Source organism: Ascaphus truei, chromosome 7 (genome assembly GCF_040206685.1).
Source record: "Ascaphus truei isolate aAscTru1 chromosome 7, aAscTru1.hap1, whole genome shotgun sequence".
In the NCBI taxonomy this organism is placed as follows: domain Eukaryota; kingdom Metazoa; phylum Chordata; class Amphibia; order Anura; family Ascaphidae; genus Ascaphus; species Ascaphus truei.
The window spans coordinates 28,301,003-28,320,342 of record NC_134489.1 but is presented as its reverse complement, the minus strand read 5'-3'; the positions used below and the strand labels follow the sequence as shown (position 1 = coordinate 28,320,342).

Here is a 19,340-nt window from a genome sequence, read left to right as displayed (position 1 = left end):
ACAGAACATAATTTTAATGGATTTTGTGGCTAGTGAGGAGCGCCGTCGTGCCTATGCAAATGAGGCATTTAATATCAATACACCTGATATTTTTCAAAATCCACCTTCACAAACAATAGGGAGTGGTGACAAAATTAAAGCCTTGAAACAGCTATCCCAAAAAAGACTGCGGTCCTGGTGGAACAAAACTGCCTTAGAAAAATTCCTGCTTTATCAGTTTATACCAAGGGGTTAAGAGTGCAAACCTTTCCCTCATTTGAATTTACGGACATTTCACTTAAAAATAAATGGGAGGAAAGCTTGAATACCTGCTCCTTCGCATTGTTAAAAATACTCATAGAACATGACCAGGCACGTGTAAGAAGGTTAACTGCAGAAATTGAAGCTATTGAGAAAGATTTGACTGAGGCAGAAATTATCCAGTCCAAACGTATTGAAAAAGATCTTATTGCATTTAAGAAAAACAAGTTTGACCGTGATCAGGAAGACTATAGAAATAACACGGTCTATAAGTGGCATAGTAGGAACAGGTCCACTAGAAATAGAAGTTCCAACAAAAAGACCTATAAGAAGACTAATTCAGTCTCCATTTCCTCTGGGGTATCCGCATCAGATTTGGAACTCTCAGATGCTGAGAGTATCCCATCTATATCTAACCAAGATAACCGGTTACATTTTTTAGATACGGGCACAAAGATACCGGCCATAGAAGGAGGACAAGGAGGGGAACAAAGAGAGTTAAGGGGACGAAAATTCGTCACACAAAAAACGAAGTGAGTAATACAAATATTAATACGGATAACGAAATGACGATTATTAATCTATCCGATATTACTCTTACAGAAAACCAAAACTCAGTCTTGCGACGAGGACTCTCTTTTGCCCTCACATCTTGTATGGACCACTTTGAGTGGATTAAGGATCTGAATTTATTTTGTAGGAAACTTCTTTTGTTTAAATTTTTTGCCAAAGATCGTGATGTTACTGATGACAATGTTGAACTTGTACACTTAAGCACACAGGAGAATGCCCAGTTACAGGACTTGGAATCCTTGTTTCAAGACCAAGGAATTATGCAGATTGAGGAAAAGGATATTCTAGCGCATTGGAAGCCCCAGTCGATATTCTGCCCTCCATGGCAGACCTGTCCACCAGTAGAGGTCTATTTAAAACTGGTTATGGAGGACTTTAAGAAAATCAAGGCCAAGATGGATGATGCCAATCTCACAAAATCAGAGCTGACGGCAATAAAAGAACTACAAGCCATGCGTGACATAGTCATCAAACCCAGTGACAAAGGCGGAAACATAGTCATCTGGCCTGAGGTGATGTATGAAAAAGAAGCATATAAACAATTAAAGAACACTGTATGTTATACGGAAATTGCATCAGACCCGACAATCCGCTATAAAGCAGAGATTGATCGTATACTGAGGTCTGCGGTGCTAGATGAATATATCACAGACCGTAACTGTCAGGCCCTTACTATCAAATTCCCCAGAGTCCCAACATTTTATCTTCTGCCCAAGGTACACAAGAACCCGACCCACCCCCCAGGAAGGCCCATTGTGTCGGGCATAGGGGGGCTATGCGAACCCATTTGCCAATTTATTGACTCTTTTCTGCAACCGTCAGTGGAGACTCTGCCATCCTACATTAGGGATACAATGGATGTGTTGGCGCGCTTGGCCTACATCACGGTCGATGATAATACACTACTTGCGACCTGTGATGTAGAGTCTCTTTATACATGCATAGACCATGAGGATGGTTTGCGCGCCACACAGTTCTATCTATCCATGCAGAATGTCTCCGCTGGCTTGATGGACCTGCTCCTGAAGCTACTGAGATTTATTCTCACCCACAACTACTTTATCTTCAGGAACAGGTACTATTTTCAGAAAAGAGGCACTGCAATGGGTGCCACGTGTGCCTCCTCTTATGCAAACCTCTTCCTGGGTTGGTGGGAACGGGAGATTGTGTTCTCAGAGGCTAATGTTGAATTCACCCAACACGTGTTGCTGTGGTTGAGATACATCGACGATGTGCTGATCCTCTGGCAGGGGACAGCAGCTGGGTTCAAGGGTTTCGTCGATGTTCTCAACCACAACAACATGAACATCAAACTTACATTTAGTTGCAGTAAGACACAGGTTGAATTCCTGGACCTTTACGTGAATCTTGGGCCTGACGGTACATTACACACCGACATTTTCCGCAAAAAAACATCTACAAATGCCATATTGCATGCTTCTAGTTTCCACCCGGAACACCAAATTAAAGGCATCCCCACTAGTGAATTCTTACGCTTGAAGCGCAATGTCTCCACAGAAAGGTTTTTTTTTGAGAGGGCAGGAGAGATGAGGGAAAGATTTTCACAGAGAGGGTATAGCAACAGATGTGTAGAGAAGGGTTACAAGAAAGCCCTTAACACTCCTAGGGAAATGTTGCTGTGTCCAAAAACAAAAAATAACTTAGACCATCAAATTCGTTTTATTGGAACATACAATAAACAGTGGCACCAGCTGCGCCAGACACTGCAAAGTCACTGGAAAATCTTGATGACTGTCCCTGACCTTAAAAGGAAACTGGGCGATAAGGTAACAATGACGAGTCGCAAGTCCCCAAACCTTAGAGACAAGCTTGTGGCAAGTCATTTTGTTCCCACTTCCAACGAAACATTCCTCTCCACGATCAAAAGAAAAGGCTTTTTCAAGTGCAAAAACTGCTCTGCCTGTCGATACATGTGTCAGACAGATGTGTTTACAGATTCCAATAAGACAAAAAAAATTAAAATCAAAGATTGTCTTAGCTGTAAGTCTAAAGGAGTGATTTATTGCCTCATGTGTCCTTGTGGTCTTCCCTATATTGGGATGACCACACGAGAACTAAGATTCAGAATTCTCGAACATGTGAGGAACATAAAAAACGCCTCCAAAGATCTTTTGGCTTTTAAGAAAATAACATCAGTAGCACGGCACTTCTGTCTGACACATGCATCAGATGTGACACTGTTACAGGCATTTGCAATAGAGAAAGTGAGCCTTGGATTGAGGGGTGGCGATTTGGAAAGGGCACTCTTACGTAGGGAGTCCAGGTGGATCGTCCAAATGGACTCAATGATGCCACGGGACCTGAACGACTACCTGGGCTTCTCGATGTTCCTTTAGGCACCAATTTTAGTTCCTTTACTGACGCACATCCTGCTAGAACTTTCTGTGTTCAAATTGTAGTGATAAGAATCTCATGCACTCCCCTCTCTCTCCCCTTTTCCCTCTCTCCTTCTGCTCATATTTAACTACAGAGTCCTGGGTTTGCTCCGCATAGGATCAGCGAAAACTTGGGACTTGATCTACATTGCATCTCAATCTGCACAACGAACTCACTCACAAAAAGAGTCCTGGCTGTAACAAAGAGGATCATCACGAATTTCTGAATTGAGCAATACATCACTCAAGACTTGGCAACATTGGATTAATCACGAATTGACACCATATCCAGGAGAATAATCACTCCACACACTCCTTTTTGACCTTGAGTGTGTACTGCATAGGACAATCGAGAACTTGGAAATGAATCCATCATGTTCCGAATTACTGATAAATCAGAGTATAGAGTCTCTGTAACAAAAAGGACCATCATGAAATTCTGACAAGAACAATATCTCATTATAGATTGGATGCCCATGGAAAGATCTTGAATTGGTACTATGTTCAGGAGAAAATCTCTATATATTTTCTCGTTGGATATTATAAACACCTAAGGATTATAACTATACTCCCTCTGTTATGGACAATACCATATTATCATCTTTATTGTCATAGATATAGATAACGATCTTTTATGAGGACTCTTGTGATAAGTGACTGGGCAGAAATAAGTGTATCTCATTATGATTTGAGACAGCTCTATATGGATTTCTATAGAATAATTCACTACTATTATGCCTACTCCATGTTTTACTCATATGGGATGCTTAAGTCATGCAATTCCTGATGAAATTTATCTATCATAGTACAAGTTCTCCTGAACTAGGGATAAGAAAGCTGGTTATCCAGCTACTGTTTAAATGTATTTCTATGCAGTTTCTAGCTAATGGTTATTATCAGTAACAACTGCTATGTTAACAAATGAAACACAACTAATGTCTGTCTGATAGCTTAACTTTCTTGCTCTGTGACCATATATGCTTGATGAGCAGCTTATTCATGTTGTTTACATACACTTTGCAATACCCCTTTAAGACAAATCCCTTCTCCTATAGAGCAGTGAGGTGTATACACAGCGCATGCGCATGCGCATGTCACGCCTGGGTAACAGTCATGTTATACAGATTGCGCTATTTCTGGCAACTAAGGGCAAGCATGCGCAGTAAGGTGCTCTGAGATCAGAAACAACAGAAGGATTTGCCATCTCCTCAATGACCGAGTGAGGGGCTGACGTATGACGTCACGGACATGCGCATTTGCATCCGTGATGCACGTTCTTGCCCTTGGTGCCCTAGATCCGGGTAGGAAGAGTTTCCAATGCTTCCTCTTATGGTTAGCTTTTAGATAGCGCACTATGGGTGACAGCTTTTGGTATAGTCGCACGTTCATGACGTCATGCGCATGCGCAGTACCCCGTTAGTGATACTAAACTGCCAGTACTGCCCCCTTATGGGTAGGAGCTAAGGAAATACATCCCTATCATTGGCCTTTGGCCCAAGATGCCTCCATGACACAGTATGTTTACGCATTAGTACACTCCCTACTCCACGTGCTGCTTATTAAACACTACAGGTGTCCACAATCACTAGCCTAATTAAATCCCTTTTTAAGGTGCATGTTGCACTGCCTACAGTACCACTCCCAGTAGAAGGCTAAGGCCGAAACGCGTAGGAGCAGGTCCAGTAGGCAGGATCCCCTGTTTTGTCCCCTCTTCAGGACATACTCATGTGCTATGAGCTTTGCTCCTTGACTCCTCCACAGACTTTGCTGAGTACCTGACATGAGGTGATGTATCATTCATTTGCTGCTACAAACCAAGGTGTGCTTTTTTGACTATTCATGTGTTTTTCACAGTGAGTCTGCTGATATTGCTATACTTTACATCTGTCCCCAGACCTAGGGAGACTGTAGCATATTGCTATTCTGTGCATCAGCCACCCTATTTAGCCACCGTGTTGTGTCTGTTAGTAGCTCTATTGTATACACCTTGTCAGGTACTCTCTAGCATTAATTTGTCTATTCAGATTATTGTATTGTCTTTCAGGGTAAATCCCTGATCAGAGGATAAATCAAGTTTGCACTATACAGGGGATCCATGCCTTGTTTTAATTTTCTGTGCTTTAATTTTAATTTTATGTTCTGTGACATTTTTCAATAAACATTGTGGTTTTGTATCGTCAGGCATACTAGAGTGCTGTTATTGGGGCTCTTTTTTCTCTTTTGCAATATATAAATATATATATATATACATATATATATAGTTACATAGTTGATAAGGTTGAAAAAAGAAATACATCCATCAAGTTCAACCTATGCAAAATGTACATGACAGATACTTTATCCTATATCTGTACTTACAGTATATTGATCCAGAGGAAGGCAAACAAAAACCCAGTGAAATATCATTTAATGTTATCTCATAAAGGGAAAAATAAATTCCTTCCTGTCTATTAGGTTTGGCAATCAGATTACTCCCTGGATAAACATTCTTTCCATGTTTACTTATTTGGTATATCCCTCTATACCTTTCCTTTCTAAAAAGATGTCCAACCTTTTTTTGAACAGATCTATTGTATCTGCCATCACAGTCTACATGGGTAATGAATTCCACATTTTAACTGTCCTTAATGATCCGTTTCCTTTTGTTGCTGGTGAAATCTCCTTTTCTCCAACCTAAAGGGATGACACTGTGTCCTTGTACTGCCCTTGAAATGAATAGTTCTTTTTAAAGCTCCTTCTACTGTCCCTGAATATATTTGTATATACTGTAGTTATCATATTCCCTCTTGGACGCTCATTTCTAATATAAACAAATCTAATTTAGCTGGCCTCTCTTCATAAATCAGATTATCCATCCCCTTTATTAATTTGGTGGGTCTTCTCTACACTTTCTCTAGTTCCATAATGTATTTTCTAAGGAGTGGTACCCAAAATTGGACCCATATTCAAGGTGTGATCTTACTAATGCCATATAAAGGGGCATCATTATGTTTACTTCCCTTCCATCCAAAGCCCGCTTAATGCAAGATAAGATCTTTTTTGCCTTTGCAGCTACTGGATGACTTTGGGCACTATTGCTAAGCCTGCTGTCTACAAGCACTCCTAAATCCTTCTCCATCAAGGATTTCCCTAATTTATCCCCATTTAATTTGTAATTTGCCTGTTTATTCTTGTTTCCCAAAGGCATAACTTTACATTTAGCTGTATTAACCCTCGTGCTATTTATCTGCCAAAGTTTCCCATCTATCCAAGTCCTCCTGGAGAGAAATTTAATTCTGCTCTGATTCTACTACAGTACCTTACATAATTTAGTGTCATCAGCAAAGATGGAGACTTTGTTCTCTATGCCAACCTCAAGGTCATTAATTAACAAGTTAAAAAGAAGTGGTCCCAGTACCGATCCCTGAGGCACTCCACTCACGACTTTAGCCAAACCTGAAAAAGTTCCTTTATGACAATTCTCTGATGTCTTCAACCGGTTTTCAATCCAGGTGCAAATATTTTGACAAAGTCCAATTTGCTTTATTTTGTACACAAAACCTCTTGTGTGGAACCGTATCAAAAGCCTTTGAAAAATGTAAATAGGCCACATCAACTGCATTACTCTGGTCTAAATTCCTACTTACCTCCTCAAAGAATCTAATAAGGTTAGTTTGGCATGACCAATCCTTCATAAATGCATGCTGACTATTACTAGTAATTGTGTTTCCCATGAGGTATTCCTGAATATTATCCCGAATTAAACCTTCAAGTAGCTTACCCACTATTGATGTCAGGCTTACAGGTCTGTAATTCCCCGGTTATTATCGAGTTCTCTTTTTAAATATAGGCACCACATCTGCTTTACGCCATATTGTGGTACTGAGCCTTTGGCAATGGAGTCCTTGAATATTCAAAAGTAATAGTTTGGCTATTACTGTACTTAGCTCCTTAAGAACTCTTGGATGTTTGCCATCGGTGCCATGTGCCTTATTTATTTAAATTTAATCAAGTCACCGACGAATTTCTTCCTCGGTTAATTGTATTGTATTGTATGTCTTTATTTATATAGCGCCATTAATGTACATAGCGCTTCACAGTAGTAATACATGTGGTAATCAAATAAATAACAGATAATATAAATAACAGATCATGGGAATAAGTGCTTTAGACATAAAAGTAACATTTCGGAAGAGGAGTCCCTGCCCCGAGGAGCTTACAGTCTAATTGGTAGGTAGGTAGAACGTACAGAGACAGTAGGAGGGAGTTCTGTTAAGTGCGTCTGCAGGGGGCCAAGCTTTATACATCGTGTTCAGAATATCCACAGTGCTATTCATATGCTTCTTTAAGCAAGTGTGTCTTAAGGTGGGTCTTAAAGGTGGATAGAGAGGGTGCTAGTCGGGTACTGAGGGGAAGGGCATTCCAGAGGTGTGGGGCAGTCAGTGAAAAAGGTTTAAGGCGGGAGAGGGCTTTAGATACAAAGGGGGTAGAAAGAAGACATCCTTGAGAAGAACGCAAGAGTCTGGATGGTGCATAACGAGAAATTAGGGATGAGATGTAAGGAGGGGCAGAAGAATGTAAAGCTTTAAAAGTGAGGAGAAGAATGGAGTGTGAGATGCGGGATTTGATCGGAAGCCAGGAGAGGGACTTCATGAGGGGAGATGCTGAGACAGATCTAGGAAAGAGTAGAGTGATTTTGGCAGCAGCATTTAGGATAGATTGTAGGGGAGACAGGTGAGAGGCAGGAAGACCGGACAGCAGGAGGTTACAGTAATCAAGACGGGAGAGAATGAGGGCCTGAGTCAGAGTTTTAGCAGTTGAGCAGCAGAGGAAAGGGCGTATCTTTGTTATATTGCGGAGGAAAAAGCGACAGGTTTTAGAAATGTTTTGAATGTGAGGGGCGAATGTGAGAGAGCAGTCGAGTGTGACCCCTAGGCAGCGTGCTTGGGCTACTGGGTGAATGATCGTAGTTCCAACAGTAATGTGGAAGGAGGTAGTAGGGCCAGGTTTGGGAGGAAGTAGCCCAGGGTTAATCAATTGTTCGTTAATATAGAGGTTGTGGCTTCCTCCTGTGGCATTAAAATTGCAATTTATTCTTCCCTGGTAAGCACAATGTGAGATGGGCAGGCAGATTATTGGAGCTAATGAAAGAGCAGAGATATTACACACATTCTTTGCCTCTGTGTTTAATACCTCTGCTCTTTCCTTATGTCCAATAATCTGCCTGCCCATCTCACACTGAAACGGTCCTATTATTTCTTTTCTCATTTTTTTTTTGTTATTAAGAATCTTAAATAACTTTTTAGGGTTGATCTTATTTTCTACTGCAATCCTTTTTTCATTATCCATTTTTGCTATTTTATTGCCCTTTTGCAACTTTAGTTACATTCTTTATGTAGCCTAGCCTCCCGCCCGCTACTTCTTTTCCCTGGGCCCTTCCAGTGTAAGTCCTGTTAGGTGCAGGCAGTGGAGGGGTTAATTCCTTCTTTGAGGCCCTGTGTGTTGCAGACTTGAATTGTGTAACCAGTATCCAAGGGTGGGCCTTAGACACTACCAGAGAGTGTCATTCTGAGAGAAGGATACTGATTGGTTCATCTAAAAGTGAGTGATCACCAATCAGTATTCAACCTGCTCTGTTAAGGGGCAGGGTTACAGCCACCAATCTCAGATTATAAATTCTGACACTTTCCTAAATTTGCTGTTGTTTTTCCTGGTTTTCATTCTTTCTCCTCCCCCTGTGGAGTGAGGAGCATCATCCTCCATCCCCCTAGGAGATGGGAGGAAAGTCTAGCAGGCTTGACATGGGCTTAATGCCTGAGTCAGGGAACTGGCAGGTATGAGAAGAGAGAAAAGGATATCTCTGTGCTGTGTTTATATCATCTGCATGCAATAAAGAGCCAGTTGTATCAGAACAAGTGTGAGTCACTGTCTTGCTGCTGAATGAAGAAGATGAAAGGGAAGGGGAGGGTTAATTCCCACTTGTGATGCTAACCAGGAGTAGGCAATGTTTGATCATGATATAAAAATATAAACATCTTCATAGCATAGGACAGTTCATAAGACTCAGGATTCCAGATAGTCCAATGTTAAACACACTCCCATAGATTATGCCACTAGCCATATAGGTAAGTCTTATGTGGTGGTCTAGGTAACCGTGTGTGGGACTGATCACATAAATGAAGTAAATGGATTACTCACTGCTGACCTTGGGGATATCCTGGTCCTGTCCTGCGTGCTCCTACCAAGGAACAATTGAAGAGAGTACAGGGAAAACGGCGGTGCATCTGCTGCTGCTGCTGCTGAAGATTGGAAACCACAAACTGCAAACCACAAAATATCCTAGGTGCAAAAATTTATTTTAGGGCATAGTAACAGCCAAAAAGAACACTCTGACGCGTTTCCCGTGGTATCCCACGCTTTATCAAATATTGCCCTAAAATAAATTTTTGCACCTAGGATATTTTGTGGTTTGCAGTTTGTGGTTTCCAATCTTCAGCAGCAGCAGCAGATGCACCGCCGTTTTCCCTGTACTCTGCTGAATGAAGAACACAGGAGTCAGTATGGGCCATCCCCTGCCCTTGCAGAGAATCCATTCTGACTGGAGGCGCCTGTCCTGGTTCTCCCCACACCATCGCGGAGCACTCAGCCCTCCTGTTATCAACAGGTATACATCACCACACCCTGAAGTCGCCAGAGATGAAGCAGACCCCCCAATATCACTTACGGTGGGGGTACAAGGGCTACACTTATAATTCTGATATGATGCCTCCATCCCTTCTGACGTCAAGAATTTAAATGCCTGCCTCTTCTTTTCCATTTCCTCCCCTACCTGTTTATTTAACCACATTGGTTTTGACATTTCTTTTATACTTATTACCCAAGGGTATACACTTTCACGTGTGATTTTCTAACAATGTTTTAAAGACTGCCCATTTATCTTCTACATTTTTTCCTGCAAAAACATAATCCCAATTTATTCCTTGTAGATTAGACCTCAGTTTATTATAATCTGCCTTTCTAAAGTTTAAGGTCTTTGTTGAACCCAAGTAATCTGTTTCTTTGCTAATTTATGTGGCCAGGTCTCCCTCTGGGCCCCCTTTAGCCCCGTTGGTTACCCTTACCTCCCGTGCTGCTGGTGGAGGAAGCGCGTGTGTGCAGGGAGATGACGGGTGCCTCCGGAGTGGCAGGCGGACCTGGCACAGTAGTAGGGAGCGTAGTGGCTGGGCAGGATGGCGAGCGGGTCGCCGGAGGTCCGTGGCGCACCCAACTGCGGGGGTCGCTATGTTTGGATGTGTGCACATGTGCAGGTAGACTTGCTCATGTGCAGGAAGGCTCTGAAGCCGGCGGCCAATACAGATAGGCTAGGACATGCGCATTGGAGTCAGATAGCGGTGGCCATGTTAGCAATAGCTCCACTGGGGAACTACAGCCCCCAGAAGGCAATAGGGCTACAGCATCAGGTAGCACACAGCAGCCAATCACGTGGCCAGATACCCCTGTTTCCATAGTTGATACATTTGGCGCACTGCGAGCCATGCTAGTCGGAGCTGGGGCAGGATAAGGGTAGGGTGTGCATGTGCAGGGTGTCAGTGACCCCTGCCCTAGGCCAGAGACCCCCTTAGGCCCTGACTCCCCTCAGCTTGTGGTTGCTGCAGGGACAAGCCCATAGATAGGGACACTGCCCTGTTGTGCCAGTGTGAGGGACACAGACAGGACGCAGTTGTATCCTATCATCACGTGGCCTTCATAGTGGCACCATCCACGCAGAATACCACCCAATGTACAGGCGCAGGCTACACCATTATCGCTGGGATCAGTGGATCCGTTTCCTCTTCTGGCCATACCCGGGTGCAGGAGCATCTGAGCAGGTACTCCAAGTGCACCAACTGTACACACATTAGTGGGGCAGCGCTGTCTCACACTTTGGGTGGGTTATCTCACACCAGGGAGGTTGGGTGCTCAAGGGCACCGCAGTACTTTGGGGCAAATCCCACCGAGGTGTGGACACGGTGTTGGGGCACATTGTGGGGTTACGGCCCTACGAGGCCTGTGTGGTTCTATTGTTATTATTATCGTTATTCTTATGTGTTAGTAAACTTGTTGTACTATACCAGTGTGCATTACTTATATGGTATCCTGCACTGGGTTATTCTCACTGTTAGTATCCCACGCGGATGGAGGCGCTGTCACCAGATAGATCAGGTACACCCCAGGCTCCCAGCAGCGGAGGCTCAGACCTCCTTTGAGCCGCAGGTAAAGCAGCACATACACTGTAGCTGCCATATTGTCCCAGGTGTGGGGGAAAGTACGCTACATTTATTTCAAATGGGACCATGTTATGATCACTGTTACCCAAATGTCCCAGGGCTTGAATATTTGTTATTACTTCTACATTGTTTGATATTACCAAATCCAGTATTGCCCCTCTCCTGGTTGGTTCCTCAATAATTTGGGTCATGTCATTGTCTTCCAGCACCCCCAAATACCTGTTTCCTTTTGTTGTAATGCTAATCTCATTGCCCCAATCTATGTCTAGATAATTAAAATCACCCATTATGCAAATATAATCTAGTTTTTAGCCTTCTCCATTAGTAAAAGTGTTGTAGCTAACTCAATCTCACAGATATTTGGTGGTTTATAGCATAACCCTACCAATATTGTCTTTGTACTCTCAACTTACTGCTGATTTCTATTGGCAGGGTCTATATATATATATTTATATTTATATATATATTTTTTTTAAGTTATGGTGGGTGAAAAAGGCGACAAAAAAACTCCACCGTTAGCATATAACCAATAAAGAATATCACATGCAAATACTTTTGCCTGGAATATCCATTCATATGGAGCCCATTTAAGCTGATGCATCACCGTTCACACAGCTTTTAAACACAGCACGGGACTAGCAAAGCAAGTACAAACCACTCACTCATATACAGTATATATCAAATAACAACTGAGCATTGACCATTTGCATGTTAATTATATATATTCAATTTACCGTGTTCTGCAAGATCCTTTAAGAATGCCTGCAAGGAAATTGTTTTATGTTACTATATGATTGAATACAGATTAAACGTATAAACATTAATAATAAAATGTATATGTATTAGGTATCATATTAAAAAGAGGAACAAATCCTCAATACACAGGTAACATGTCCACATAATATGTTCTGTAGGTCTACACTGTCCATATGCAGATAGTTTTTCAGTCACTCACCAGAAAAGATAAACCCATGACAGGTCCCAGCAGACAGGCCAGAAGAGGGATGTATATTCTCACATCCATCATATGGTCTAATAAGTTTCTCTGAATATCTTTGTCCTGCACAGGTGTGAGGGGTCTCGGATCTTCTCTCTCTGGAGCTCTGTGTTATACGTACGTCCAACCTGGTGTGCCCCTTATTTTCAGCGATGGGGCCAAACAGCAGCCAATCAGCAGCCAATCAACAGCCAGAATGAGAGATCTCAGGATATACCACGGCTTTTACTGGCCGAAAGTCAGGTTGGCAGGTTTCTGTGTGACATGAGGGTTATTAGACCTACATACCTGCAGCTGTAATTAAAAATGTTTTCCAATCTCACGTTAGTCATGGTTTATATTCTTTTTTTAAACTGGGAAATCAGGATTGGCAAATTATAATAAATGTGACCTCAGGGGTGTGAAGAGAACACAGGGCAAAGTTCAGCTGATATCATGATACAAACAGTTCTTTCCGCGTGTAAACCTTAGCAGTAACTATACAATAACACTGTTTCCCCAGAAAAAACACATAACCTGTTATAACCAGGGCTTTGTTTCTAGAAAAAAAGGTGAGGGAACTCTGACGTGAGGATTGGACCGGGGACGAAATTATTCTTAGACATGCGCAATAATATGCACATTTATTCACATTTCAAAATCATTTTGAATTTACAATAACTATGTTATTATTTTTGTCAATAATAATTATTACATTCTAATTTTTTTAAAAACATATAAAACATTTTTTTTTAGATTAACACAATAATGCCTTAAAATGCATTGCGCGGTCTAGGGAAAAAGGTACAGGAACTGTGTTCCCTTGGGGAAAAAAGCCCTGGTTATAACACATGATATCACAGAGCTTCAATATTTTATAATTAGTGCAGAATATCCCAACATATCCCACCACAGGGGACAACGAAGTCAGATACATCTGTATGCAGATAATAACAACACGTTTTCTTATAATGTGCTGGTAAGGTACACAAATCTTACAATCTAATTTTGGTGCTTGAAGTACAGACAGATAAAGAGACTTGCCCAAGGTCATAAGGACAAACTTACAATCAGATGTGAACCAGGTTTCCAACGTCTAAAAGTAGTGATTTTGCCACCAAGCTCCCGCTTTAGCTTTCAGTACAGATCTAGGTATCTACAAAAGAGTTACAATAGAAACACAGAACAACATAGCATCTTATCTTTCATCATTTGTAGCTAACAACATTTCAAATATAGATATGAAAACCTAACTGAGAAGAGAGAAACAACACATAACATATAGTATACAATGTATGCTGTATTTAAGGGCTCAACCCAAGCAAAGAAAAGAAAGCTGCAGTGATTTCTATGGTGGATTGATCAGGGCCAAGTTATATAGTAGTTTTTTACTAACCACATAAGGCTTCTTTAAAGTCCATTTGCATTCACAGGTTGCGTTTGAGTCCCAGGCATATTGTTCATGAAACAAAGTGTTTGACCATGAAGACCTCTGGGACAGCTGGAACTGTCCATTCACTAGAATGAGACTATAAGGCCTATTCTAGAAGCTTCGATAAGATAGCGAACGGTTTGTCATTTGTGTTATCACGGTATTCAAAAAGAATCAGAAGCCATTACCACAAGTCACCAACCATGATGTAGGAAAATGCCAATAACGTACGGGATAGCAGTGATGTTATCTCAGCTGTGTAGAGGAATGGTGGCGCAACTGCGCATGACAGAATTCACAGGATCCCGGATGGATAGAAAAAACTTTATTTGCAGAACAGCATCACACTGGGGCTACACCACGATCTCCCCCTCTACGCGTTTCACCCTCTTGCTAGGGCTTCGTCTCGGAGTGGGGAGATGTGGTGTGAGCCTGCAGATTTAAAGCTAAAAGCCCGCGAAAATCGCTAAAAATGTTAACCCCTTCATGTACTCTGCCACCAGTAATTCTATATTACCTGAAACACATGGATAGTGGCCAAATCAAAGCCAGGTTACTATCTTATCTATATACCACATGACAGCCATATGATGAACTCATAACATGAAGGGTAAGTAAACATATTAAAAAGACTGTCTGCAACACCATGCAGATTACATGTATTGTCTCTGTTCTCTATGTGAAGCTGTATTAACACATAATGTTTAAATCTTACAAATTCACTTTTAATCCGTATTTCCATACCTTAGTATAGAGCTTGATAATAAGAGATAACTAAGTGACAAAGAACATGACTGAAAAAAGTGGGCAAGAGAAAGGAAGGGGGGGGGGAGAAGGGGAAGAAGGAGGGAAAGGGGGGGGGAGAAGTGGGGGGGAAAGGGGGGGGAGGGGGGAAAGGAAAGGAAAGAATGGATATAGAGAGGGGAAAGTAATTGCAGAGGATATCTAAGAACAATGAACAAAATAATAATCAATTGTATGTAAGCTTGCTTAGTTATCTCTTATCTCTTATTAGCAAGCTCTATACTAAATTATGGAAATACGGATTAAAAGTGAATTTGTAAGATTTAAACATTATGTGTTAATACAGCTTCACATAGAGAACAGAGACAATACATGTAATCTGCATGGTGTTGCAGACAGTCTTTTTAATATGTTTATTTACCCTTCATGTTATGAGTTCATCATATGGCTGTCATGTGGTATATAGATAAGATAGTAACCTGGCTTTGATTTGGCCACTATCCATGTGTTTCAGGTAATATAGAATTACTGGTGGCAGAATACATGAAGGGGTTAACATTTTTAGCGATTTTCGCGGGCTTTTAGCTTTAAATCTGCAAGCTCACACCACATCTCCCCACTCCGAGACGAAGCCCTAGCAAGAGGGTGAAACGCGTAGAGGGGGAGATCGTGGTGTAGCCCCAGTGTGATGCTGTTCTGCAAATAAAGTTTTTTCTATCCATCCGGGATCCTGTGATTCTGTCATGCGCAGTTGCGCCACCATTCCTCTACACAGCTGTTCTTCCACGTTGGCTGCACGCAGGAGCTGAAGCAGAGGAGAGCGGGACCCAGACCAGGAGCTGAGTTTGAGGTAAGGGTCATTGCCTCGCTCAGACACTCCGGTCATTCTTGTGGCCCACACCGCTCCCTTTCCACAGCCCCACATGCCATTCATGACACCATAGGTGCATTTGCTTCACACCGAAGCGCTTGACAGCTCTCTGTTTGTGATGTTATCTCAGCCTTTTTTAAGTTCTCCCCGTGTGATTTGGCCTCAGTCTGTAAGAGCTGCATGGCGAGAGCTGCACAGAGAGAGCTGAATCTCCCTGCACAGCTCTTACAAGGAATCAAAGTGTTTTTATTTATGTGGTGCCGGTATTTTCTGTGCATTTAAATGTCCCGGTCACGTGACGTGGAAGATTTAAACAAAGAAGTGGGATACCAGCATTCCATACCGGCGCCTGTAACTCGGGAAGCAGGGGGGCCCCCAGACCTAAAAATAATGTGTTTCAGCTCTGGAGACCCCCTGCTACAATACGTTTTTATTAAAATGTAAATAAAATCAGCTTCATTACCTTAGTGGCTAGCCGCTAAGGCAATGAAGGGGAAAACCCTGAGAATGTGGTTTCTTGGGGGTACAAGGGGTGGGTGAATAAGGTAGTTGCCGCAGGGTGGGTGTTTAGATCTGCCGGGAAGGTTACGTGAGCAGTTAACCCCTTCACTATCATAGCGGTGGTAAGCGATATGGTAATGAAGGCGTTAACCACTCCCGCTACCCACCCGGGAGGCTTACCGACCCAACCCGGTTGAACTACCCCCTTCACCCAATCCCTATGCCCCAAAAAATTAAAATACAACAACCCTACTGCCCACCTTTTCTACACCCCCCTCCTCCCTCCAACACATACAATACAATAATGCGCAAAATCCCTATTATCCATGTAACAGGGACTTATCACTGTTTGAGAGAAGCTGCCTCTAAATCCTGCAGTGAGCTGGTTAATTGCACACAGGCAATGAACCGGACCCCACCTGGATGATTAGGACTCTGAGAAAAGCTTGATGTGAGAAGCAGGAGAGAGATTTCCTTAGCTCACATTTAGGCTGGCAGAGGGAGAGCAGAGAAGCTTGCACACAGACACTGTCTTGTGCACAATGGCTGTGCTAAGATCAAGACACCCAGACACCTATATTTCCTGGATACAGAGGACCCAGGATCCTGCCAGAGACTGACATGGAGGGCCACCTGCATAAGGTACCTCCTGAGACTTTGGGGTGATAGGCTGGTAATGGGAATATCCCTCCAGTCCGGCAGATAGAGTCTTGGGAAGCAAGTTAGCCCGTACAAAAGGATAGGGGTTTGTTATTTTTGTATGTTTTGCCTGGATAAAGGAACAGACTCAATAAAGCCAAGATACAGTATCATTTCAACCTAAAACAGTCTCCATTTGCATACCTCTGCACACATCTCTTACAATCCAGATTTGGATAATAGCTCATGTGCTCATTAAAAATAAAACTTTATCCAGCCAGCATAAAGCAAATAAAATTTCTACTTAGCCCTGCCAGGATGAAAGCCATCCTCATCACCATCCTCCATGTCCTTGTCCTCCGTGGCCAGCAACATTACAATCAAAAAACAAGCCAATGGCCACTAACCCTTTAATCACCTTAGCGGTTAGTAACCGCTATAGTAATTAAGGGGTTAAATGCTTCCCCAGCTACCCACCTGGGAGGCCTAACCACCCTCTCTGGGCAACTACCCCCACCCCTCCACCCACTGATTGGCACAGTGGTACACCATACCCATATAATATGGCCATCGTTTGCCACTATGGCAAAAACAGGCACAAAATAAAACAGATAACATTTAAATAAGACAAGCATTTCACAATAAAGCCATTGATTGTGCCTGTGGTAAACCATGTCCACAATTTATGGGCATGGATTTCCACACTGACAATGAATGGGCAACTTAAAAAAAAAACATAACACAAAATACAATACATAATAATTAAATAAAAACAAGCATTTGCCAAAAAATGCATTGCTTGTCACTGTGCTTATCTATAACCTGAAACGGGCATAGATAAAAACATTGGCAGTCAATGTGCATCATAAAAAAAAATTCGCAATTAAATAAAATACAATCAAAGTTTTTCTTACCTTTGTCTGAGAAAAACTCAGTCCCACACTTATTCCTTCTTGGTAAGTAATTTGAATAGAGACTTTTATTGCAACAGCCGCTAGCAAGAGTGTATTTAATGCAAATCAAAACATTGCTGTCTGACTTACAGTAACACAAAGGCACTGAACAATAAACTCTAAGTTAACTTATACCAGTAAAAGGGGCAGGCTTACATAATATCACAATGTTAGCACTTATGACTTCATTGGACATCTCACTTTTCTTTATCTTGTTTTCTTGCAGTGACTTAGTTATACATGTTGCAATTTATTTTAGCAGATTAAGCAAAAAGAAAACTCATGTGCTAAACTACCTCATCTTTCTCAAGGCCGACAGCTGGTACATCTCTCTCTCTCTGACTCTACAAGGGGAGTTAATAGATAAGATGAGGATCCCAGCTAAAGAAAGCAATTACAGTTTCAGCATTAAGGAAAGTTCAAAGGGAAAAAACTTATTCTGCACACACACAAACAATTTCACTAAACCCATAACGCAATGAAACACAAAGCATGACACTTCTTATAGCTGTGGAAAACAAAAGCCTGGTTATAGCTATACATAGAGATAATGTGAAAATAGTATTCTTCCATACCTTTGACGTCTTCCGTTGGAGGTGTACAACGTGGTATATCCCACAATCCGATTTGTTGAAGTACCATGTGAAGGCAGCCATTTAAAAAAAAATCCCTTAAAGATGTCACATCCTTTAAAAAAAAATGGAAGAAGTCATATGGTATTTCAACCAATCGGATTGGGGATGTACCATGTGATGCCTCACATGGTTTATCTCACAATTCGATTGGTTCCAGTACTATGTGATGGTAGGCATTTTGTTTTCTGGATGTGATGTACCTCCATAGAAAATGACGTTGCATCCTTAAAAAAATCAAATAAACCCTGTCACATGGTACAGCATCCAATCGGATTGGAGCTGTACCATTTGACTCTTAAGTGTGATATCACAGGCCTTATATAAGGCCTGTTCCATCTCTTTTGAAGACAAGAAAACATCTCCATTGGATTACAAATAAAGAATAAACAAGAAAGAAGATAAGAAGGACGGACAGACGGACTTACCTGCTTTTGAGGAGCATTGCATGAAGTGTCGAGAGGTTCCTGCTGTTGCTGATGGAATTGGAGGGTAAAGACGTGAAAAGTAAGAAAAACATTGATTGCATTTTTTTTTTCATTGCGTATTTTTGCTTCTTGTTTTTTTTAAATTGTGTTTTTTTTTGCTTCTTGGTTTTTTTATTGTTTTTTTTGCTGCGTGGCTTTTTAATTTGTGTTTTTTTGCTGGTTGGTTTTTGTTATTTTGTTTTTTTTGCTGCCTGTTTTTTTTAATTTTTTTTTTACATCCAAAGCAGTACTCAAGAGGCCACATACTTGCTTACTGTAGCAGGGAAAGTAAAATTGTGAATACTAAACTAAACAATCTAAATACACGTGTAACGCAAGCATTCCAAGCATTTAAGGCAAACACAGCTTGGCAAAAAAATTTTTATCTAGAAACTAAAGAGATATACGAGGCGCTATTAATGGAAAGAGCACAAACCCAACTCGTATACAGTACCAAAAAAACATATTTTAGATGGGGCAATAAACCCGGGAAAATGTTGGCCAACCTAACAAAAGAAACCAAATTAACTAATCAAATAGTATCTATTTGTACAAAGGAGGGCAACAGAACAACGAAGACAAAAGAAATATGTGCAACTTTTCTAAACTATTACAAAGAACTATACACAACAATCCCAGATGATAAAGAATTAGGAGAAACATTTATTAA

General features: G+C 41.5%; 1 protein-coding gene across 2 annotated transcripts in view; it reads right to left on the bottom strand.

Moving 5' to 3' along the window:
• The window catches only part of LOC142498871 (embryonic protein UVS.2-like), a 40,685-nt gene extending 22,949 nt beyond the window's left edge, over positions 1–17,736 (bottom strand). The window contains exons 1-4 of one of the 2 annotated variants that reach the window (XM_075607488.1): positions 17,533–17,736; positions 13,500–13,587; positions 12,411–12,746; positions 12,190–12,217 (exon numbers count right to left, since the gene is read on the bottom strand). In XM_075607488.1, the coding sequence (XP_075463603.1) occupies positions 12,190–12,217; positions 12,411–12,482 (100 nt within the window). In that variant the 5' untranslated portion in view covers positions 12,483–12,746; positions 13,500–13,587; positions 17,533–17,736. The remainder of the gene's footprint in view (positions 1–12,189; positions 12,218–12,410; positions 12,747–13,499; positions 13,588–17,532) is intronic. The other variant, XM_075607487.1, reaches the window with a different exon arrangement.
• Positions 17,737–19,340: the final 1,604 nt, after the last annotated feature.